Source organism: Phoxinus phoxinus, assembly GCF_949152265.1.
Source record: "Phoxinus phoxinus genome assembly, chromosome: 15".
Taxonomy (NCBI): Eukaryota; Metazoa; Chordata; class Actinopteri; order Cypriniformes; family Leuciscidae; genus Phoxinus; species Phoxinus phoxinus.
Window position 1 is genome coordinate 7,199,553 of NC_136890.1, and position 18,368 is coordinate 7,217,920.

At 35.3% G+C, this 18,368-nt stretch overlaps 1 protein-coding gene across 4 annotated transcripts in view; it reads left to right on the forward strand.

Moving 5' to 3' along the window:
* Positions 1 to 12,672, forward strand: part of mfn2 (mitofusin 2) — a 31,696-nt gene extending 19,024 nt beyond the window's left edge. For all 4 annotated transcript variants that reach the window (XM_079637366.1, XM_079637367.1, XM_079637368.1 and 1 more), the window contains 11 exons: positions 98 to 251; positions 3,465 to 3,532; positions 3,617 to 3,738; positions 5,792 to 5,918; positions 6,422 to 6,526; positions 6,829 to 6,931; positions 7,018 to 7,238; positions 8,314 to 8,469; positions 8,848 to 9,044; positions 10,509 to 10,643; positions 11,292 to 12,672. In XM_079637366.1, the coding sequence (XP_079493492.1) occupies positions 98 to 251; positions 3,465 to 3,532; positions 3,617 to 3,738; positions 5,792 to 5,918; positions 6,422 to 6,526; positions 6,829 to 6,931; positions 7,018 to 7,238; positions 8,314 to 8,469; positions 8,848 to 9,044; positions 10,509 to 10,643; positions 11,292 to 11,361 (1,458 nt within the window). In that variant the 3' untranslated portion in view covers positions 11,362 to 12,672. The remainder of the gene's footprint in view (positions 1 to 97; positions 252 to 3,464; positions 3,533 to 3,616; positions 3,739 to 5,791; positions 5,919 to 6,421; positions 6,527 to 6,828; positions 6,932 to 7,017; positions 7,239 to 8,313; positions 8,470 to 8,847; positions 9,045 to 10,508; positions 10,644 to 11,291) is intronic.
* The last annotated feature ends 5,696 nt before the right edge of the window (positions 12,673 to 18,368 follow it).

Sequence of the window (18,368 nt, forward strand, 5' to 3'; positions counted from 1 at the left end):
GCAAACAAATTGGACCTTCTAGTAGGCTTTTTTGAAACCAAGGGTGTATGATACATGGTGTTTTGCTCTCTTATAAGGAAACTTGTGTGTTTGTCAGGTGAGACGGCAGCACATGGACCGCTGCTCTAGCTTTTTAGTGGATGAGCTGCGGGTGGTGGATCGCGCTCAGGCCAGTGATCGGATCTTCTTCGTCTCTGCTAAAGAAGTTCTTCAGGCACGTGTCCAGAAAGCTCAGGGAATGCCTGAAGCAGGTAGATTTGTTACAAACTTTTTCATCAGCTAAACCCTTTAAGTATTTAAGTATTTAAGTAAAAGACATTAAGTATTTACAATATAAAGTATTATTTGTAGGGCTGGGAATCGATGAAAAAAGACAAACTACCGTATTTTCCGGACTATAAGTCATACTTTTTTTCATAGTTTTGCTGGTCCTGCGACTTATAGTCAGGTGCGACTTGTATATCAAAATTAATTAATACTGACTGAGATAAACCAAGAGAAAACATTACCGTCTACTAGGGCTGGGACGTATGGATTTTTTCTTACCGTGGTTGAAAAGCAAGAAATTCCCCCATATAGAAATGCTTTAAATCCCAACAACAGAATTTCACACAAACACCAGCGCGCACGGCTAAGGCAATTAAACATAATAAGGAACACGTTTATTACATTTATTAGTTCACATTTAGAACAGAAATGGAATGATGTCTAAATAAAGTGCTGGCAAAACGAAATATAGGCTAGTCTATGGTTTACATTTTTAGCTAGACAGACTTAAATGAGTTAAATGTTGTTACCTCAGAAAAAAAACGAGCGCACTTTGAAATAGTCAAATTATCATCAGGCAGTAATAAATTATATTCCGTATTTATTTTTACATAATATAATGTTATTTTATTATTTTAATTTAATCTATGTTGATTACCGGTATATGAAAAGTGAACAGCATGACTAGGATCATAAAATGGGTCAGAGATTATTTTGACCACTTTACTAAAATTTCTTTTGTAAAAAAGCCTTTCTTTAAATCGAATTTCGTTGTGTATAAATTGTATCTCAATTTTAATCAATGTTTCATCAACCAATTGCCTGGAATTAATAAATAAGAAGCAAATATAGCAGACATATAATCAGGACGCGGAGGCGCCCGTGCGATCTCTTGCATTGCATTTCGTAGAGAAGACTTTACTCTGTGAAAATATTTATTTATTTTTGTCCCTGTGCGCCGATCGTAATTCTGGGGATACAACAGAGCCAATAGGCAATATACGGACTTTAGCCGTTTAATATCTTTGCTGCATTGGATCAGTCTCCTTTCTAGAACAGCCAGTGGAGCTTTCTAGCCTCGCAGCTCGCGCCTTACATCGCACATAGACCTTAAACAATCAGCGGATAACTCTGTGTAACTTAACTTTGTGTTAGCCTACGTGTCGCCATACACATCAGCATAAATGCTCCTGATAAATTATGTTATTAAAGCATTAACATTCACAATCCACTGTTAATTTAACATTAACAAGCAGTGGTTTGCCATGAATGGTTTGCCATGAATGCGCTCTTAATAATTCTTAAAAAATAATTTTTAATTATTCAATTCTTTTATAATCTGAGGATTTGCCAGCATGCAGAATTCAGCACTGAACAAAAAGTCTGTTTTGAGCGGTGAGGGGATTCTATCTTAAATGCTTCTGATTGGCCATTGCGTTCAAGAAATCAACACATATGTCTGTGATTGGCTACATCACTCAACGCTGCAAACATGTTACAAATAGAAACTCTGGCCTGTAAATCGTTTCTATTTTGTTTTAGTTCTTCTTGTTGCGTTTCTGCAACAGATGATATATGTTTCATTCATATATATTTATATTTAATCGTTTCATTCTCCCGCAGCCCGCACACACATAGTGAGTGCATTAGGCTACCGCTCGCACTCGGCCATCAAATCTAGTCCCACGCCGCACTTCTCTAGATCACGGGCCCGGCCCGAGTATAGCGGCGGGACATATCGGGCTCGGAAGAATCTAAGCTCTAAACAGGACAGAGTAACACGGCGGATATCGCTCATATACTTTTTGTTGACGACGTATCTAATCTATACGGCAGGGGTGTGTTGCTTAGGCGGACGCCTTAGTTCCAAAGTGCTGCGGGAAACCCTGTGTTACGTTAACATGCCGGACACCTATTCAGCCTGTTGTTCTGTGTGCTGTTGTGTAGCTGAATAACTTGCCTTTCCATATTAAATGTCTTTTCTTGGTCTTGGATTTTGTGAAATAAATTTCTAAATAAATGCGACTTATAGTCCGGTGCGACTTATATATGTTTTTTTCCTCTTCATGACGCATTTTTTGACTGATGCGACTTATACTCCGGAGCGACTTATAGTCCGGAAAATACGGTAATCACCTAATTAAATTAAACTACACAGAAAAAAAATTCTACAAAGGACAGAAAATAGCCCTATTAATAATAATGTTTAAGAATATTAATATTAAACATCAATATATTATTCTTCATTCAGTTATATGCAACATACTCAAAAAAGAATTCTGTTAAATTTGACTAATTATCAAAATAAAGTATAGTCCTACAAAGCTATTATTACCAGAGCATGTGATCAGAGCAGGTAATTTTACCATTGTTGCGTAGCAGCTCAGTAGTGCTATTGCAAACAGAAGTCTACTACTGAGAAATGTCATGTTATTTGAGCGGACTTTGCTTTTCCAGTGCGTGCTCGGTACATGATTGGAGCGTTTGGGCACAGGGTGACTTGTTTCGGCAACACTCACAATAGCAGCTGCAACAGGAAGTCATTAAAACAGGCAAAAAAAGTGCTGCGTCAATTGCGTTATTTTTTTTTTAATGCATTAAACATCTCAAATTAATCGCAAAGATTAACACGTTAATTCCCCCAGCCCTGATGTTTTGTGTAAATATTTTTTTAATGTTTTTATTTTTAAATTCTTTATATATAGGCCTGCACAACAACACACTACAATATTGTGTTTTGAACTGCGATATGATGTAAATGGAACCTCTTTAGTTGTGATAGTCTCAGTACATTCACACGTTTTAACTCAATAAATAATATTATAATAACATTTTTATTTGACACTAGTCAAAACCTAAAGTCGTAATTAATCTCAGAATTTGATTCGATAGTTGTTATATTACTGCGATTTCAGTTTTATTTTGAATAATTGTGCAGCCCCATTTATTTTAATATTTAATTTGATGTAATTAATAATTATTCGTTTTTCATAATTTAACGCCCAGGCTTTTGCGAACCCTCATTTTAGGAAAACCAGCATCACAATTGTGGAGTCAAATATTCTTTAATGTGATCATGTGAACGTTGTAAACTTTAATGTAAATGTACATTTAAACTCTTATTTTGAGAGAGCAAGAAAAGTCCTCTTTTCCATGACATGACCCCTGTAAAGCCATTCTTCTTGTTGGATTTTCAGGTGGTGCTCTGGCTGAAGGTTTTCAAGCGAGAATGTTTGAGTTTCAGAACTTTGAAAGACGTTTTGAGGTGAGTGTTGTTGGGTTTGGGAGTGTGATTGGTTTCAATGTGTCTGTGTTTGTCTGACTGTCATATATACGTGTATGCTTACAGGAGTGCATCTCCCAGTCAGCAGTGAAGACTAAGTTTGAGCAGCACACAATGAGAGCCAAGCAGATTTCTGAAGCTCTGCGTCTGATCATGGACTCGGTGCACATTGCAGCTCAAGAGCAGAGGTGAGCGCAAAGACGCCTGCTTTTCTTAGCAGTAATCCATCACACTAAACACTGATCCACTGGTGACATTGACATTAGCTTAGTGCCTGATTGTGCTGTTACAATCTGAGGAAGTGATATAAATAGTAGAATCAGATTTTGAAATTAGTGACTATATCCAGTGGGGATGGGTATTTAATTATTATAATTTTTTTTTAAACTTTGTGTATGATAGATTTAAAAAATGAAATAAAATAGGGGTATGGCGTGTCCGTCATGGCGATAATACAAATATTTTAATAAAACCGTTATGTTAATGTTAATGTATATAAAAATATTACATGCCTATCAAAATATGACTAGAAAAATAACACTGCTAGATTATCAATAATGCATCAATCTTTTTGAAAAAGAAAGCTGCATGAGGTGAAGCTGAAGAGTGAATGAACAACACAGTAAACTGAAGCCTGTTCTATGACGCATCCTAAATTGAATTAATCCGATATCCTTGATACACAACATAAACGTAACATTACAACTTGTATCTGCACAAAAGGACGCAAATGCATGTGAAATTTTAGTTACGTGCTAGTCAGAACGTAACAACACGCTGAAACACGGGCAACTAAAGCACAAAGAATTTACAACATTCTTTTACAATTATGTTCTCATTCTAATGTTATGTATATGGCAGTTTGGTGCTGCATATCTTGCACTTAACTGTATTTTCATGATCAAAGTGATTCCAGGTATTACTGCGCAATTTCAGATCCATAGTTTCACTTTATTTCGGCAGTCTGGACGGCATGCTGTCCTAACGCTAACCAATCAGACCTCAGGTACCGCCCATAATGCCGCAATAACCAATCAGAAAATAAATAAATATATGTTTTAAAGTCACAGCGATCATCGTTTTCTTGATAAATTGTCGCGGTCACGTCCCAGTACTGTAAAACTTTATATTTACAGTATGTCCCAGCACTCTAAAAGTTATACTGTATAACAGTAAAAAGTTATATATTTTTTTTAAATATATTTTGCACACCCTAATATCCACAACTTATTTGCCTTTTATCTGGCGATATAAATTGTAATTTTGCACAGATATGATTTTTATGAGCTTTTTACTTAAATTTCGTAGAGACATCACATTTAGACTGGTGTTGTGGTCCTTCCTCGTCTCGCAATTGAATGAATCAAACGAAACTGATATTTGTAGATGGATGGATGTTTTTGACGATATATTGATACATTTGTGCATACAAATACATTTTATATTTTCATTATAACACTACTGTTTAAAAGTTTTGGATTGGAAAGATTTTTTTAAGTTGTGGAAAGAAGATTCTTATACTCACCAAGGGGGCATCTGTTTGATGAAAATAGTCAAATACAGTAATATTATGAAATATTACAATTTAAAATTATTTAAAAATATCTATTTTTGTAAATCCTCAATTTTCTGCAGCCGTTACTCCAGTCTTTAGTGTCACATGATCTTTCAGAAATAATTTTAATATGCTGATTTGGTTCTTTTTATTATCACAGTTGAAAACGCTTGTGCTGCTTAATTAAGTGTGGAAAAATGGTATTAACTGTATTTTTTTATAAAATTAAGTAACAATTTATTTTAAAAAACAGCGTTAATGTATATTGTCATAAACCATTCTTTCTCTTGTTCAGTTGTGCCGAAACAATGTGGAAATATCTTAATATTTGTATTATTTTTATTTGGACTGTTTTATCACCCAGGCCATGTGTATTTGTAACCATTTAGTTAAATTAATATGAAGTGAAGAATCAAATTGCATGATAAAAATGTTTTAAATAATCAGTTTTATAAAACTATATAGAATGTGGAGTCCATTAGTCCATATATTTTAATCCATTGAGTTTTCAGTCTGTACATGACTATTCAACGTGAATTTTGTGTTTTTTGTGTTGCGTTTACTTGGTAAGGATGCAGTGATCCGGAATCATATTAAGCTAACAGTCTTAGATCAGTGTTATTAAAAAGAATTTGGTTTGTTATATTTGAATGATTTATTATAATGATTTTTTGTGTTTTGTTCAGGATTCATTGTTTAGAGATGAAGGAGGAGAGGGAGGACAGGCTGGAGTTCATCGATAAACAGCTGGATCTGCTCACACTGGACTGCAAGAGCAAAATCAAAAAGATCACAGAGGAGGTCGAGAAACAGGTGATGCTCCATTTAGTCTTTTTCGGAAATGTTACAGTAGCTAAAGTCTAATGTGTCTCTGTTTTGCCTTTCAGACCTGAGCAAACAGATTCAGAAATGTGGGTGTACAGTATGCACTTACTGTGCATAAGTGCACTGTACACATACCCTAGTGTACGCATAAATAAAAAATGACGTGCCTTTTGGGCTTTGCAAAAATCCTTTCAGTTTGACTAAATCGGTTCCATGACATTTTTAAAGGACACATTTTTGTTTTAGTTTGGCTGAAATAAAACATTTAAACTTCATGGTAACATATGTCATGACAGACTTTTTTTGGCACATCATACAAATCCACTGAGTCTAATATACTATAATGATGGGGTAATGTGATGAATGTACTATATTGGAAGTATAGTTGTTCATAGAAATGTATTTTTGTTTAAAATCTAAGCTTCAAGCGTAGTAAAACTGGCATTTGCGAGGTTGTATCCACCTTTGAACCTGCTCATCTGGATGTGTAGGTATCTAATGCTATGGCAGAGGAGATCCGGAGACTGGCTGTACTAGTGGATGACTACCACATGGACTTTCATCCTTCACAAGTGGTGCTCAAAGTATACAAGAATGTGAGTTGGACTTGATGTCCACCCATGTCTTCTCTTTATTTGTACGCTGCTTGGTTAATGTTTGGTGTCAACATGTAACTCCTGATGGAAATCCCCCAGCTACCCAAAAATGTAATTTGAGCTTATCTATGGGACGAGGACACGTCCTTGTTAACTTTCAGTTTGACATAAGGCTGTATACAGATAAAAGCAGTTAATAATGATTAATCTAAGGATTTATTTTCTTGTTAATGTTGTCTTTGGTAGGTGTAATTTATTAATTAATTATTTTCTCATATTTTGCTGAAAACGATTGATTTTAGGAGCTCCACAGGCACATAGAGGACGGTCTTGGCAGGAATATGTCAGAGAGATGCTCCAGTGCGATAACTGCAGCGCTGCAAACCACACAGACTGATATGATAGGTCAGTATCTCTCTCATTCAGTGATCTTTCAAACCGCTCATACCAGTAACAGCAGATGGTTCACGAGACGCTTGTGATCGTTCCAGAGGGTCTGAAGCCTCTGCTGCCCATCGGCATTCGGGAGCAGGTGGATAAGATTGTGCCCAGGCAGTGCTTCGCCCTCAGCTACGACCTCAACTGTGACAAACTCTGCAGTGACTTCCAGGAAGACATCAGCTTTCACTTCTCCCTGGGATGGACCATGCTGGTCAACCGCTTCCTGGGTCCCAAAAACACACGCCGCGCCCTCATGGGCTACAATGACCAGGTAGCACATGTTCATTTTGGATGGTCCTTGCTTTTGTCAAGTCAGTTCACCTTTATTTATATAGCGCTTTTTACAATTCAGATTGTGATAATAATTGTAAACATTTTTCCATCAAAATCATCCTTGGGGCGCTATGAATATAACAAATCCCGAAATCTGGGGGGATTTAATGGTTCAATTCAATTTAAGGAATCATTTAGTCCATTAATAGTTTAATAAATTTAAATCTTGAAACGCAATTTAACAACAATGTACTAAAAGTTGAACAAAAATGACATTTTAGGGCCTTATATTTTTCCGATTTCTTTTTTTTTTTTTTTTTTTTTTTTAATTTCTTGTTTTCCTTTGAAATTTTCCTCAGCTTTGTTTTAATGGTTTAATTAAATTTAAATTTTGAAAATACAAGTCTAATCAATTGAATTCATAAAACTTTTAACAATTTAATATTGTATTCAAAGCATTACAATAAAAGGGCCTTATGAAATGTTTTATTTTTTCAGAAATTATATGTTGTCTTTGAATTTTTCTGGATGTTATGCACATATGCAGGTTTATTATCAGAAACTGGTTACTAAATGAATCAAGTCAACATTTACAGATGTTTACAGTTCAAATAAAACGTATAGGAAAAATTGTGTGATATCCTTTGAAAATAGTTATATATAAAATAAAATAATATATATTTCTGTAGTTTCTTCAAGTTAAACAGGACTTTCGGGACAGAACAGGTTAAACAGGAGTCAGGACAGGTTGTTTTTGTGTATATGTTATGATACTTTTTTTAAATCAAACGAAATGGCGAAATACTGTGAACTCTTAGCGCTGCTTTGGAGATAAAGTTCATGTGTTCATGCCCTCATATAGTGAGATGACAGACAGTGTCACATGCTTGAGTATGTGTAGTAGATGAAACTGCACTGCTTATTCACTCTGAAACTCTCAGAACATGCAGACTTCACATTTTTAAATAGCAGTCTTTTTGTGCTTTAATATTTTCAGACTCTATATCGCATTGATTAAGTGTTCATCCCTAGCTTTGATTCGAATTGATAAAGGATGTGTGCTGTGTTGGCAGGTTCCCAGACCCCTGGCCATCACTCCGGTCAGCACCAGTATGCCTCCTTTCCCCCAAGGATCCATGACCCAGGAAGAGCTTATGGTTTCTATGGTAACAGGACTGGCATCACTCACCTCTCGGACATCAATGGGCATTATAGTTGTTGGAGGAGTGGTAAGAACATACCAAATATCTTGAACACACCTAAATACATGTGTTCCTTCCTAGAATATATACACTGTTGTGATAAAAAATACAGTAAAAACGGTAATATTGTTAAATATTAGTACAATTTAAAATAACTTTGTTCTAAGATCTAAGATTGTAATAATATTTCACAATATTACTGTTTTTATTGTATGTTTGATTCAATAAATGCAGCTGTGGTGAGCATAAGGGCTTTAAATCTTAAATCTTTTGAACTGTTTTGTATAGTTAACCTGCAAATAGATATTTTTTCTCATGCTATCTGCTTGTCTAATAACTTCAGTCATTATAATTGTTGTAGTATTTGCTGAAATGTGTGTGTGTGATTGTATTTCTCTGTCTCAGATCTGGAAAGCAGTGGGCTGGAGGCTCATTGCTCTGTCTGTGGGTCTCTATGGACTGCTGTACGTGTATGAGAGACTCACATGGACCACTAGGGCCAAAGAGAGAACGTTTAAAAGACAGTTTGTGGACTACGCCAGCGAGAAACTACAGCTCATCGTCAGCTACACGGGGTCCAACTGCAGCCATCAGGTTCAGCAGTAAGTCTCAATCTACCTCTGCTGTAGCAAAGCAGTGTCGTGTCAAGTCTGTTTGATAAGTGATGTACCAGAAGTGGTCAAATCAACGATATTTTTTATTTTATTTTTATTAATAACACTAAAATTGGAATATTCTTATTGTATTGTCTTCTTTTAAAATTTGGGGTCTGAAAGAGGTCTATTATGCTCACTAATGCAACATTTATGTGGTCAAAAATTAGGGGTGTGCGATATCATAATATCGTAATTGTTGTTTTAATGATGTGCGATTTGACATTATCGAGTATAGCCTATCCATCTCACACACACCCAGAGAGTGCATGCATACTCTACGTCATGTAGTTTTGTAGATTAGACTAGTGCGGGTGCGCATTTAGTGTAAATAACACGAAGAGTGCCGTTTTTTCTCCAAATATCATGATACCAAATGTCATATTGATTTTATACAAGTTTAATAAACCAGAAGTTAATATTAAGTGACTTACATTTTAGACACCATATTGCCTGTTTTGGCTCTATTTTGCCAACGAAAATAGTTCAAAACAGCCACACACTGGTGTTTCCTTACTGAGCCTTACTGAGTGAATCAGCTTTTTGAACGAATCAAATGACTTGGCTAGATTAAGAGAGTCAAATGCTTATTTCCTTGAATGAATCAGCCGTTTGAATGAATCGGTTGAATCTCAATGATTCATTAATAGTGACTTGCTGCCACCTACTGGCGGTTTCAATTTCACATTTAAGTATCTTTTCTGGTTTTAAATCATTTTAAATATCAACATTCAATATTGCAGATTAATTTTGTTGATACTGATTTCATTTGAATGGTAACAGCCCTATTGTGTCTTATTTTTTTAAATTGAATTTGATTAAATTTATGAAATTGACACAAAAGATGATGGATGCATATACTTAGGTTTAAAAAAATGCTTTATAAAAGGTAAAAATTGACATATTAGGTAAAAATCAATTGAAACATATTGGAATAAATTATTTCTGTCACTGCTGTGAACTGACCACCATACAGAGTATGAGGAATATCAAAAACTATAGGAATCGGCTGTCCACGACCAAAGTATCAACACAATAAACACATTCAGCTAAATATAGTCTAATAATCGTTATCGAGAAAATTCCAGAAAGTATCGAGATATAATCTTTTGTCAATATCGCACACCCCTATCAAAAATACAGTAAACACATTGTCATATTGTGAAAATAACTGTTCTATTTTAATATATATATATATATTATATGTTATTATTTAGACAATTCTTCAATCACTGGCTTATACAGATTTCTGTGACCTGAACACCTCTTCACTACTGCCCTCTGGTGGAGAAAATTAATATATGAACAATTTATGAAGTACTTCTTTTAAGAGGTTTGCTTTCTGTTGTTGTGTTCACAGAAATGTGTTTTTTAACCTGCTTTATTACAAAAGCCAACGGTTGTTTTCCACAGGGAGCTGGCCAGCACCTTCTCTCAGCTGTGTCAGCAGGTGGACGTGACCAGACAGCAGCTGGAGGATGAAATCCGGGATCTGAACAGCAAGATCCAGCAGCTGGACTCCCTGCAGAGTAAAGCTAAACTGCTCAGGTGAGAGTGTGTGCGACGAGTGTTCGGTTGAGCATTTGATGTTTAGCAGCAGTGGACTTGTTCAGGAATGGATCTTATTATACTCAGACAACATATACACTACAGTTCAAAAGTTTGGGGTCGATAACTTTAAAAAAATAAATTGTTAAATGAATACACTGATTTTAGTTTGATCAAAATTGATTGATCCAAGAATCCTGAAATCTGGAGTAATAATGACTGCTGAAAACATGCTTTGCCATCATAGGAATAAATTAGATAAAAACAAGTTTTGAAGCTAATTAAATCATACAAATTGTGTTAATTATAGTGACAATGAATGAAGAACTCACTATTTGTATACAGCCTATTAATATATTAACAGTGTAGAGTCTAAAACATATTAACTATAAACTAATAGTTTAATGATTTGTAAGTACTTTATTATGTATACTTATTATAAAGTGTTACCCTTTTTTAAATGTAAGTCCATAGTAGTTAAAGACGCGTAATATAAAATCTTATATCAACCCCAAACGTTTGAAACGCATCAGAGGAACCGTTCCAACTAAACCGAAATAATTGGCAAAAACAAAGCACATTAAAATCATAACTCAATTATTCATGTTTGTTCGTTTGACTTTTCTAAACGTGTGATTTGTTCTACAGGAATAAAGCTGGCTGGTTGGACAGCGAACTAAACATGTTTACCCAGCAGTACCTTCAACAAGGTCGATAGAGAGTGTGTAGAGCCGCTCGTCTCCCCACTGCTGCACTTTTAATATCTAACACTAAGACATGCTTTCAACCATACCAAATATTGGTCATTTCATGTTTGTTTGTTAGTTGTTTGCCTTTGAGAGCAGTGACATGCGTCACTTTGAAGAGAGCTCCCTTTTGTTTTTGTACAAACACTTTCTTTTGTATTTAATACAGGGTTCATTATTTATTCGTGACACGAGGTCGTGTAAAGTGGTTGATCTCTTTGTAAGATTGTGTTATATAGATTCCCATACAGATCTTCTTGGCATGCCACAGCAAGTTGCAAAAAGTGAGATGTCCATTTGAAACGGTCTCGCGTGCCTTGTGTCGAGTCTGACTGTGTGTTGTAAGGCCATGAACTTAACGTGGAGTTCTCCTCTTTGGTCTTTGTCACAACTCTACTAGGTTTGACGCACGTACCGTTAAGCAAGTGTCTCCATTCCGCTCGTTCTGAGATCTGAGCCTTTGATAGTGTGAGGAGGTTGATCTCCCCTTTACTGGAGTCTGTTGGGGTTCAGTGAGTACTGTCAGTGGCATCCTGAATTACACGTAAATTAGAAGTTATATTTTCGCCACCCTGTTCTAAATGTCTTGATCTGGCTGACACTTTTGGCAACATGTTCAAAAAAATGAATTGTTTTGAATATATGCCCATTTTCTAGACAACTCTGCCTGCAGAAAAGGTATAAATAGTATTTTTTTTTTAAGTTAAGTATTTGTTTTTGTGAGAAATGTGACTTAATGAAATCAGCAATATTTTTGGTGCCTCTTCGATCTTTTCCCCCTCATAACTGCACCGTTTTACTACAAATCATTTGTTTGTTCAGATCATTTAGTAGCAATATGGGATAAATGAATATTAGTGGTGTTTATGAATTGGAAAGAAAAACTAGCTTTGATCTGGGCACCAGTTAAGCTAAGCATATAATTACAAGTTCATCATGCATTTATTGCACCTCTGACGTCCACATGTGGAATCTAATCTGCGAGATCAGACTGTCGATGTGTGTGATCCATTACTAACATGTTAGTCGCTCACATATGTATGGTAGCCTGTTTTATGATGTGTGCCAAGTGTTAAAGAATGTGATCTGGAGAGCTCTTGTGATGTGCACTTTATATTTTGCTGCTTTTTCGTCTTTATTTCCTGCAGGTTTATTAGAAAGAGAATGGTACACTGAGCTTATGTCAACATTAATGTATAGATGAGCATGCAGAGCGTTGTAATTTATTGTCATTCACTATTACTGTTAGAGGAAATAATAAAGTGACACTGTTGAAAAATGAACGATAGCCTGATTTGTCTCTGTAAAAGATGTGGGAAATGTTGATCTTTCTTTCTAAAACGAAAGAAGTGGCTGTTACTTTATTTATTTTTTAATTGGGGAAATATGTTTTTTGCAGTTCATATTAATATATAATAACCTATTTACACACACACACACACACAGTTTTTAATTGAGCTGAATGGCTAATATGCCCATTAACAGTCAGGGTTTCCACAGTCCTGGAAAACGTAGAAATATTAGAAAAAAAAAAAAATTGCATATATGAAAAAATATGGAAATTAATACATCTTAAAAGGCGATTGAAATAGTCCACATCAATCAATGTACACTGTATATTGTCGTCGATGTATGATTTGTATGTTTTGGATCTTTTTGTGAGTGTGAAACCATCTAAAATTCATGAAAACAATCCAACACGTTGCTACTTACATTCTGACGAAAAAATCTCTGTCACCAAATGCTTTAATAACATGTGGTGATAGGGCTTTTGCTAGCACTTTATTTTACAGTCCTGTTTCGCATATACGTATTATATACTTATTATTAATTACAATAACTTGGTAATAATAGGTATTAACCCTGATCCTACCTTACATTACCCATTCTTTTCCTAGGCAAGTACATGTACTGTAAAATAAAGTGCAACCATAATTTATTTTAATTACAATAGAGCTGTTGTACAGTTATGAAGATTTTGAGATTTTTGTTACCATGGCTACAGTTGATGCATATTATGGAATTAAAATCCATGATCATATATTATGATAATGGTAGCCTACAATGACTTCACTCTCTGACAGGCACAATGCATTTTAATGTGCTAGTTAATTAAAGGAAACTAATTAAAAGTCCTTAAGTTATACATTAATATGCGAAGGCTGGAAGTTGCAATTTGTTGTTTAATTAATCAAATTAAGAGTTCTACCATTTAAAAACATTTTTGAAAACTAGAATAACGTTTGGATATCTGGGGTAGCAAAAGGGCAGTGAGCATCGAGTTCATTAAAAAATGTACAGAACACAACGATTCATTTTGACACACTTTATTACTTAGAAACATGTTACACAAAAGCGAAACTTTAGTCGTTGTCCATCATAAGACTCCAAAACAACAGTTGTAAGTCCAAGCCCTAATTATTATCCGACCCACTGCATGAACAAACTCAATTTATAACCCTGATGTTTCAGTTTTCAAACAGTAATTAAGGCCTTAATGAACGAAGCATGGCTGCCCCTCCCTCCCTGAGCTCATTTGCATGTTAATTATCATTAGCGTCATGGGGAGAAAAGGGCCCATAACAGCTAAATTAGCTGCTCAATCATATTTTTGGCTACCCAGAATGCCACTGAAGCACAACAGGACATATTACTCCAGTCCCTCTCTGTCTAACTGTACACCATCTTTCCGCTGCCTTTCTTGAGTTATAGAGCCTTTCAGAAAAGGACAGGCATTAAATGGTTAACACACACACGCACACACACAATGTCGCTCCTGACCAGTAAAAAGTGTGGGATTTTACTGTGGTTTTTAAAGGCTCCATTATTTTGATTGTATATTCTGATTATGTTTCCCAAATCGCGATCAAATATAGTCTAATCAGCTTATATATTAATAATATATAACTAGCCTACAGTAGGCTGTATGATAATATCGCATGTCAAATAAACAGTTGAGTCGTGAAGCTGAGGTGGATTTCCCCAGTCTCCCCAAAAGAGGGCGCCAGAGCCTCACACTTCAGAGTGCGCGTGCTCACCATGCGAACACAGCTAAATCAAATCTTGACAGTGTTCCAGAGGAAATCCCGTTTTACTCGTAAAATCAGCATGTGCAATACTAATATGCATATTAAAATAATTTATTCGTTTGTTTATTTATTTAAACAAGTGGGACACTGAGTAATTCATGAAAGTTGTGTTCTTTGAGGTTAGTTTTTTGTTGTAACATAATCGTGTATACGCATACACGTGTAATCAGACTAGCTATTGATTCCATACAATGCATTTACTGCACTACTGTGTACATTTTAATAACGCAATCGTGGTCATAAATAAGACCAAAATCCAAGGTATGATCACTTTAGTCATCAATTTTCTATTATTGGGGATATTTGTGTGTTTAAATTAAGTAAAGACCTCTTTTTATCATCAGACGTTTCCCTGGTTTCAGATCTGTTGAAGAATAATACACGTTTATTTAACGTCTCTGAATGTTTTATTGACATGATCCAATAAAGCCTATATTCTGCATCTACCATATTTTATTTTTGTTGGTCATATTTTGAACCCGTGTAAAGAAATGAATTGGAGCTCACTTTAAACGATAATAAGACTATATTGTTTTATAATGCAACTCTGTTGATATTTACCAAACCAATGCAGACCTCCGTCATGCAGCGTTTTCTCAGTAGCCTACAGATTGTGCCATATAGGAAATGGGAGTTTATTTATATAACTGGGCATCCTCTATATGACCGAGACGCTGAGATCCCTTGGCTTTGACCCTATAGTATGGAGATTTTAGAAAATGGATGACTGCATGTCTGATATTTCAGAAATATGAATTGAATGTATTTGATTTCACACATTTAGCAGCAGCAGCATTTTCCCAGTCCTGAGAGATCTGGAAAGAGTCCGATAGCTGTGTTCAGTGTCAGGTGTCTTAATCGAAGAAACAAAGAGAAAATATGAACAAGCAAGGAACATGTAGACCTGCGGACAGTTACATGCTTTACCCTTGTGTTGAGATTGTCTTAAGAAGTAGTTTGACGACTATCAGTTAGACACAAGATGTAATCAGTCTCACTTATCTGATTTAAATGAGACCAAATCTACCTTTTATGCAACTGACTTAAAAAAGTTACGACCAGTCTTGAGGAAAACAATTTGATGACTAACTTATGCAACATGCAACTGGCTTTTTAATATACTTTTTATACTATCTTGTGACTTTAGATTTGAGATTACAACTAATTAATAGTCTCTGGACATTTCACATGCTAATCATCTTGTGTTGAAGACCTTTAGAAGTTATAAACTGCACTTCCAGCATGCATTGACATCTGACCATAGTCTATACAGATGCCTTGTGGAAAAAGATGCACTTATTTTTTTTTTAAATAAAAACTGTAGATGATATAATATGACTGAAATACCACTAAGTGTAGCTATACTTAAAGAGAGAGACACTTTAAAATTATGCTTTTTTGATGTGTTGACATAGCCTACTCGATTATATGTTTAATATAATCGCAGTGTTATTCGATATACAGTTTATATATTTGAAATGTACTAAATTGCAACTTCATCATTACAGATGTGTAACAGTTTCAACAGAAATGACATTACAATAAAGTTACTATAAATGCTTGTCAGTATATTCAGTACACTATATATTCAAGACATTTGTGTATTTATGAAATTAAATGGTAATACTTTACAATAAGGTTCGTTAGTTAACATAAGTTAACATGAACTAACAATGAACTGCACGTATACAGCATTTATTAATCTTTGTTAATGTTAATTTCAACCTTTACTAATGCTTTATTAAAACCTTGTTAAGATTGCACTGTGAACTAACGTGAACAAACAATTAACAGCTGTATTTGTATTAACATTAACAAAGATGAACAAATACACTAAAGTGTTACCAATTAAATATAAAGATACTTAAGTCCTACATAAATGGGTCAAAAAAGCTCTCTTAAGTTTTACTTATTGCATTTAATATAAATGAACTATGCACGTGTCTAAATAGTGCTAGAATACCTGGACTGAGGAAGATCAGGCAAACCAGTGTCACCATTGACTTATTCTAATAAATGTGCAACCTGAACAGATCAATTCATTAAATGAACAAATGCAAAAATGCTCTTAAATTTAATGATTGTCCTGAGTTTGTAGCAGCTGTTGTTTTTCCTTTTTTATTTTACTATAGAAATTATGTTTCATATTTTATGCTCTTCAAAGTTGCCACTCTAGACTCACTCTAAATCTCTCAATCAAGTTCATGATGTGCATCATCATCATCATCATCATCATCATCATCATCATCATCATCATCATCATCATCATTATGATAAAATGTTTGTAACTTTTGTCTTAGTCTATTTTTTTTCTCTGCAAAACCAGTTTCTGCATAATTTCTTGATCAAAATGTTTTTAAGATCATGATAAACGTAAATCTGACTGTATCAGACAGTTTTGACTACAGTATATTCATGTTTTTTTCCCAATACAATTTATAAACACCATTTTACATACACTTTAACATGCAGTCCAAAAATGAAATCCTAAATCTTCAAAATATACAAAGTCCTGTGTCATAAAGGTAGCAAGGTAACTTTTTTTGTTCAAAATTAACAAAATAGAAATAATTAGTCAATACATAATTAATCCTTTTTTCCAAAACGTTTTTTTGTCTCACACTGGTTCACTACGATAAGCCAAGCCTATAATAAATGTTTATATTTTAGACCTGATAGTTTTCGCGGAAAATTGCGTAAACATCAGTGAACATCTCGTCATATCCGTAAATAGAAAAAAAGTTGCTCCGGCTACTTTGACGCGTGTATGATGTGGGATTAATGACAGAGAATTTGAAATGTTGTGAAAGCGACGCGAAGGTTTGAGGTTTTCAAAACAGGTGAGTAAGGTAGGCTACTTTACTGAACTGATAAATTGCCATTTGTAGCTCTCTAACACAGAGCACAATATATAAGCAATATTGTGAAGGGTCATATTCATCCTCACAGAGATGAAGATGATGTTCTTCTTTTGGAAAACCCAGGGCGATGAACCAATGAAACCCATCTTCACTCCTAATTAAGTGGGATTCACATGCAATGAGTGTATTTAGCCCAGGGCTTTGCTGAATCTATGACCCCTGTGGAACCTGAGTGTGGATGCTCACCAAACCCACGCTCGACACTCCTGCTCCGTTCTGCATTTCACTGGATTGATGAATAGATGGAAGACAGGGAAATTTGATTTGGAATAAGAGCATGTCTTCCTGGAGCGAGATGTGCGTATACACAGCTGTGTAAATAACCGAGTTTATCCTGTCACCTGCAAGCAATGAAAGCAGCACTTCAGCATTCTGCTTAGAGAAGGTCTGATGCCAACCTGAGTGAGCCAGAGTGCTCGCATTAAATCACACGCTGAAGAATGTCATGTAACTGCACACACCTATAGTTATTCATAATAATCATCATCAATAATATCAAAACAGGTTCTTCTTTAGAAATTGAACTTCCAACCCGACCTAACGGAAATTCGTACGAATTTTACGAAGTGGCTAATTCGTACGAATTCATACGACCTCACTCATACGAATTCGTAAGATTTTTGCTAAATGTACATTTTACGAGTTGCCCAATTCACATGAATTCGTACGAATGACCTACCCCTGGCCCGGCCCCTAAACCCACCCCTTTTAATCACTCGTACGAATTCGTACGAATTGTTTGGCATGGTAATGGATATGACAAAGATTTTATCTTTGGTCTTGGAAGAATAGATCTGCTGCTGCAATATAACGTACATGAATTACCAGTAGCAGATCTGTACAGGTGGAGTTGGGGAAGTTGGAGGGTTTCTGAAAGTGCGCTGCACTGCTACAGCAGACGTTGACCAAGTATTTGAAATACAGTTAAGCAGCGAGCTCATTGGCTACTGATACAGCAGGAACCAATCA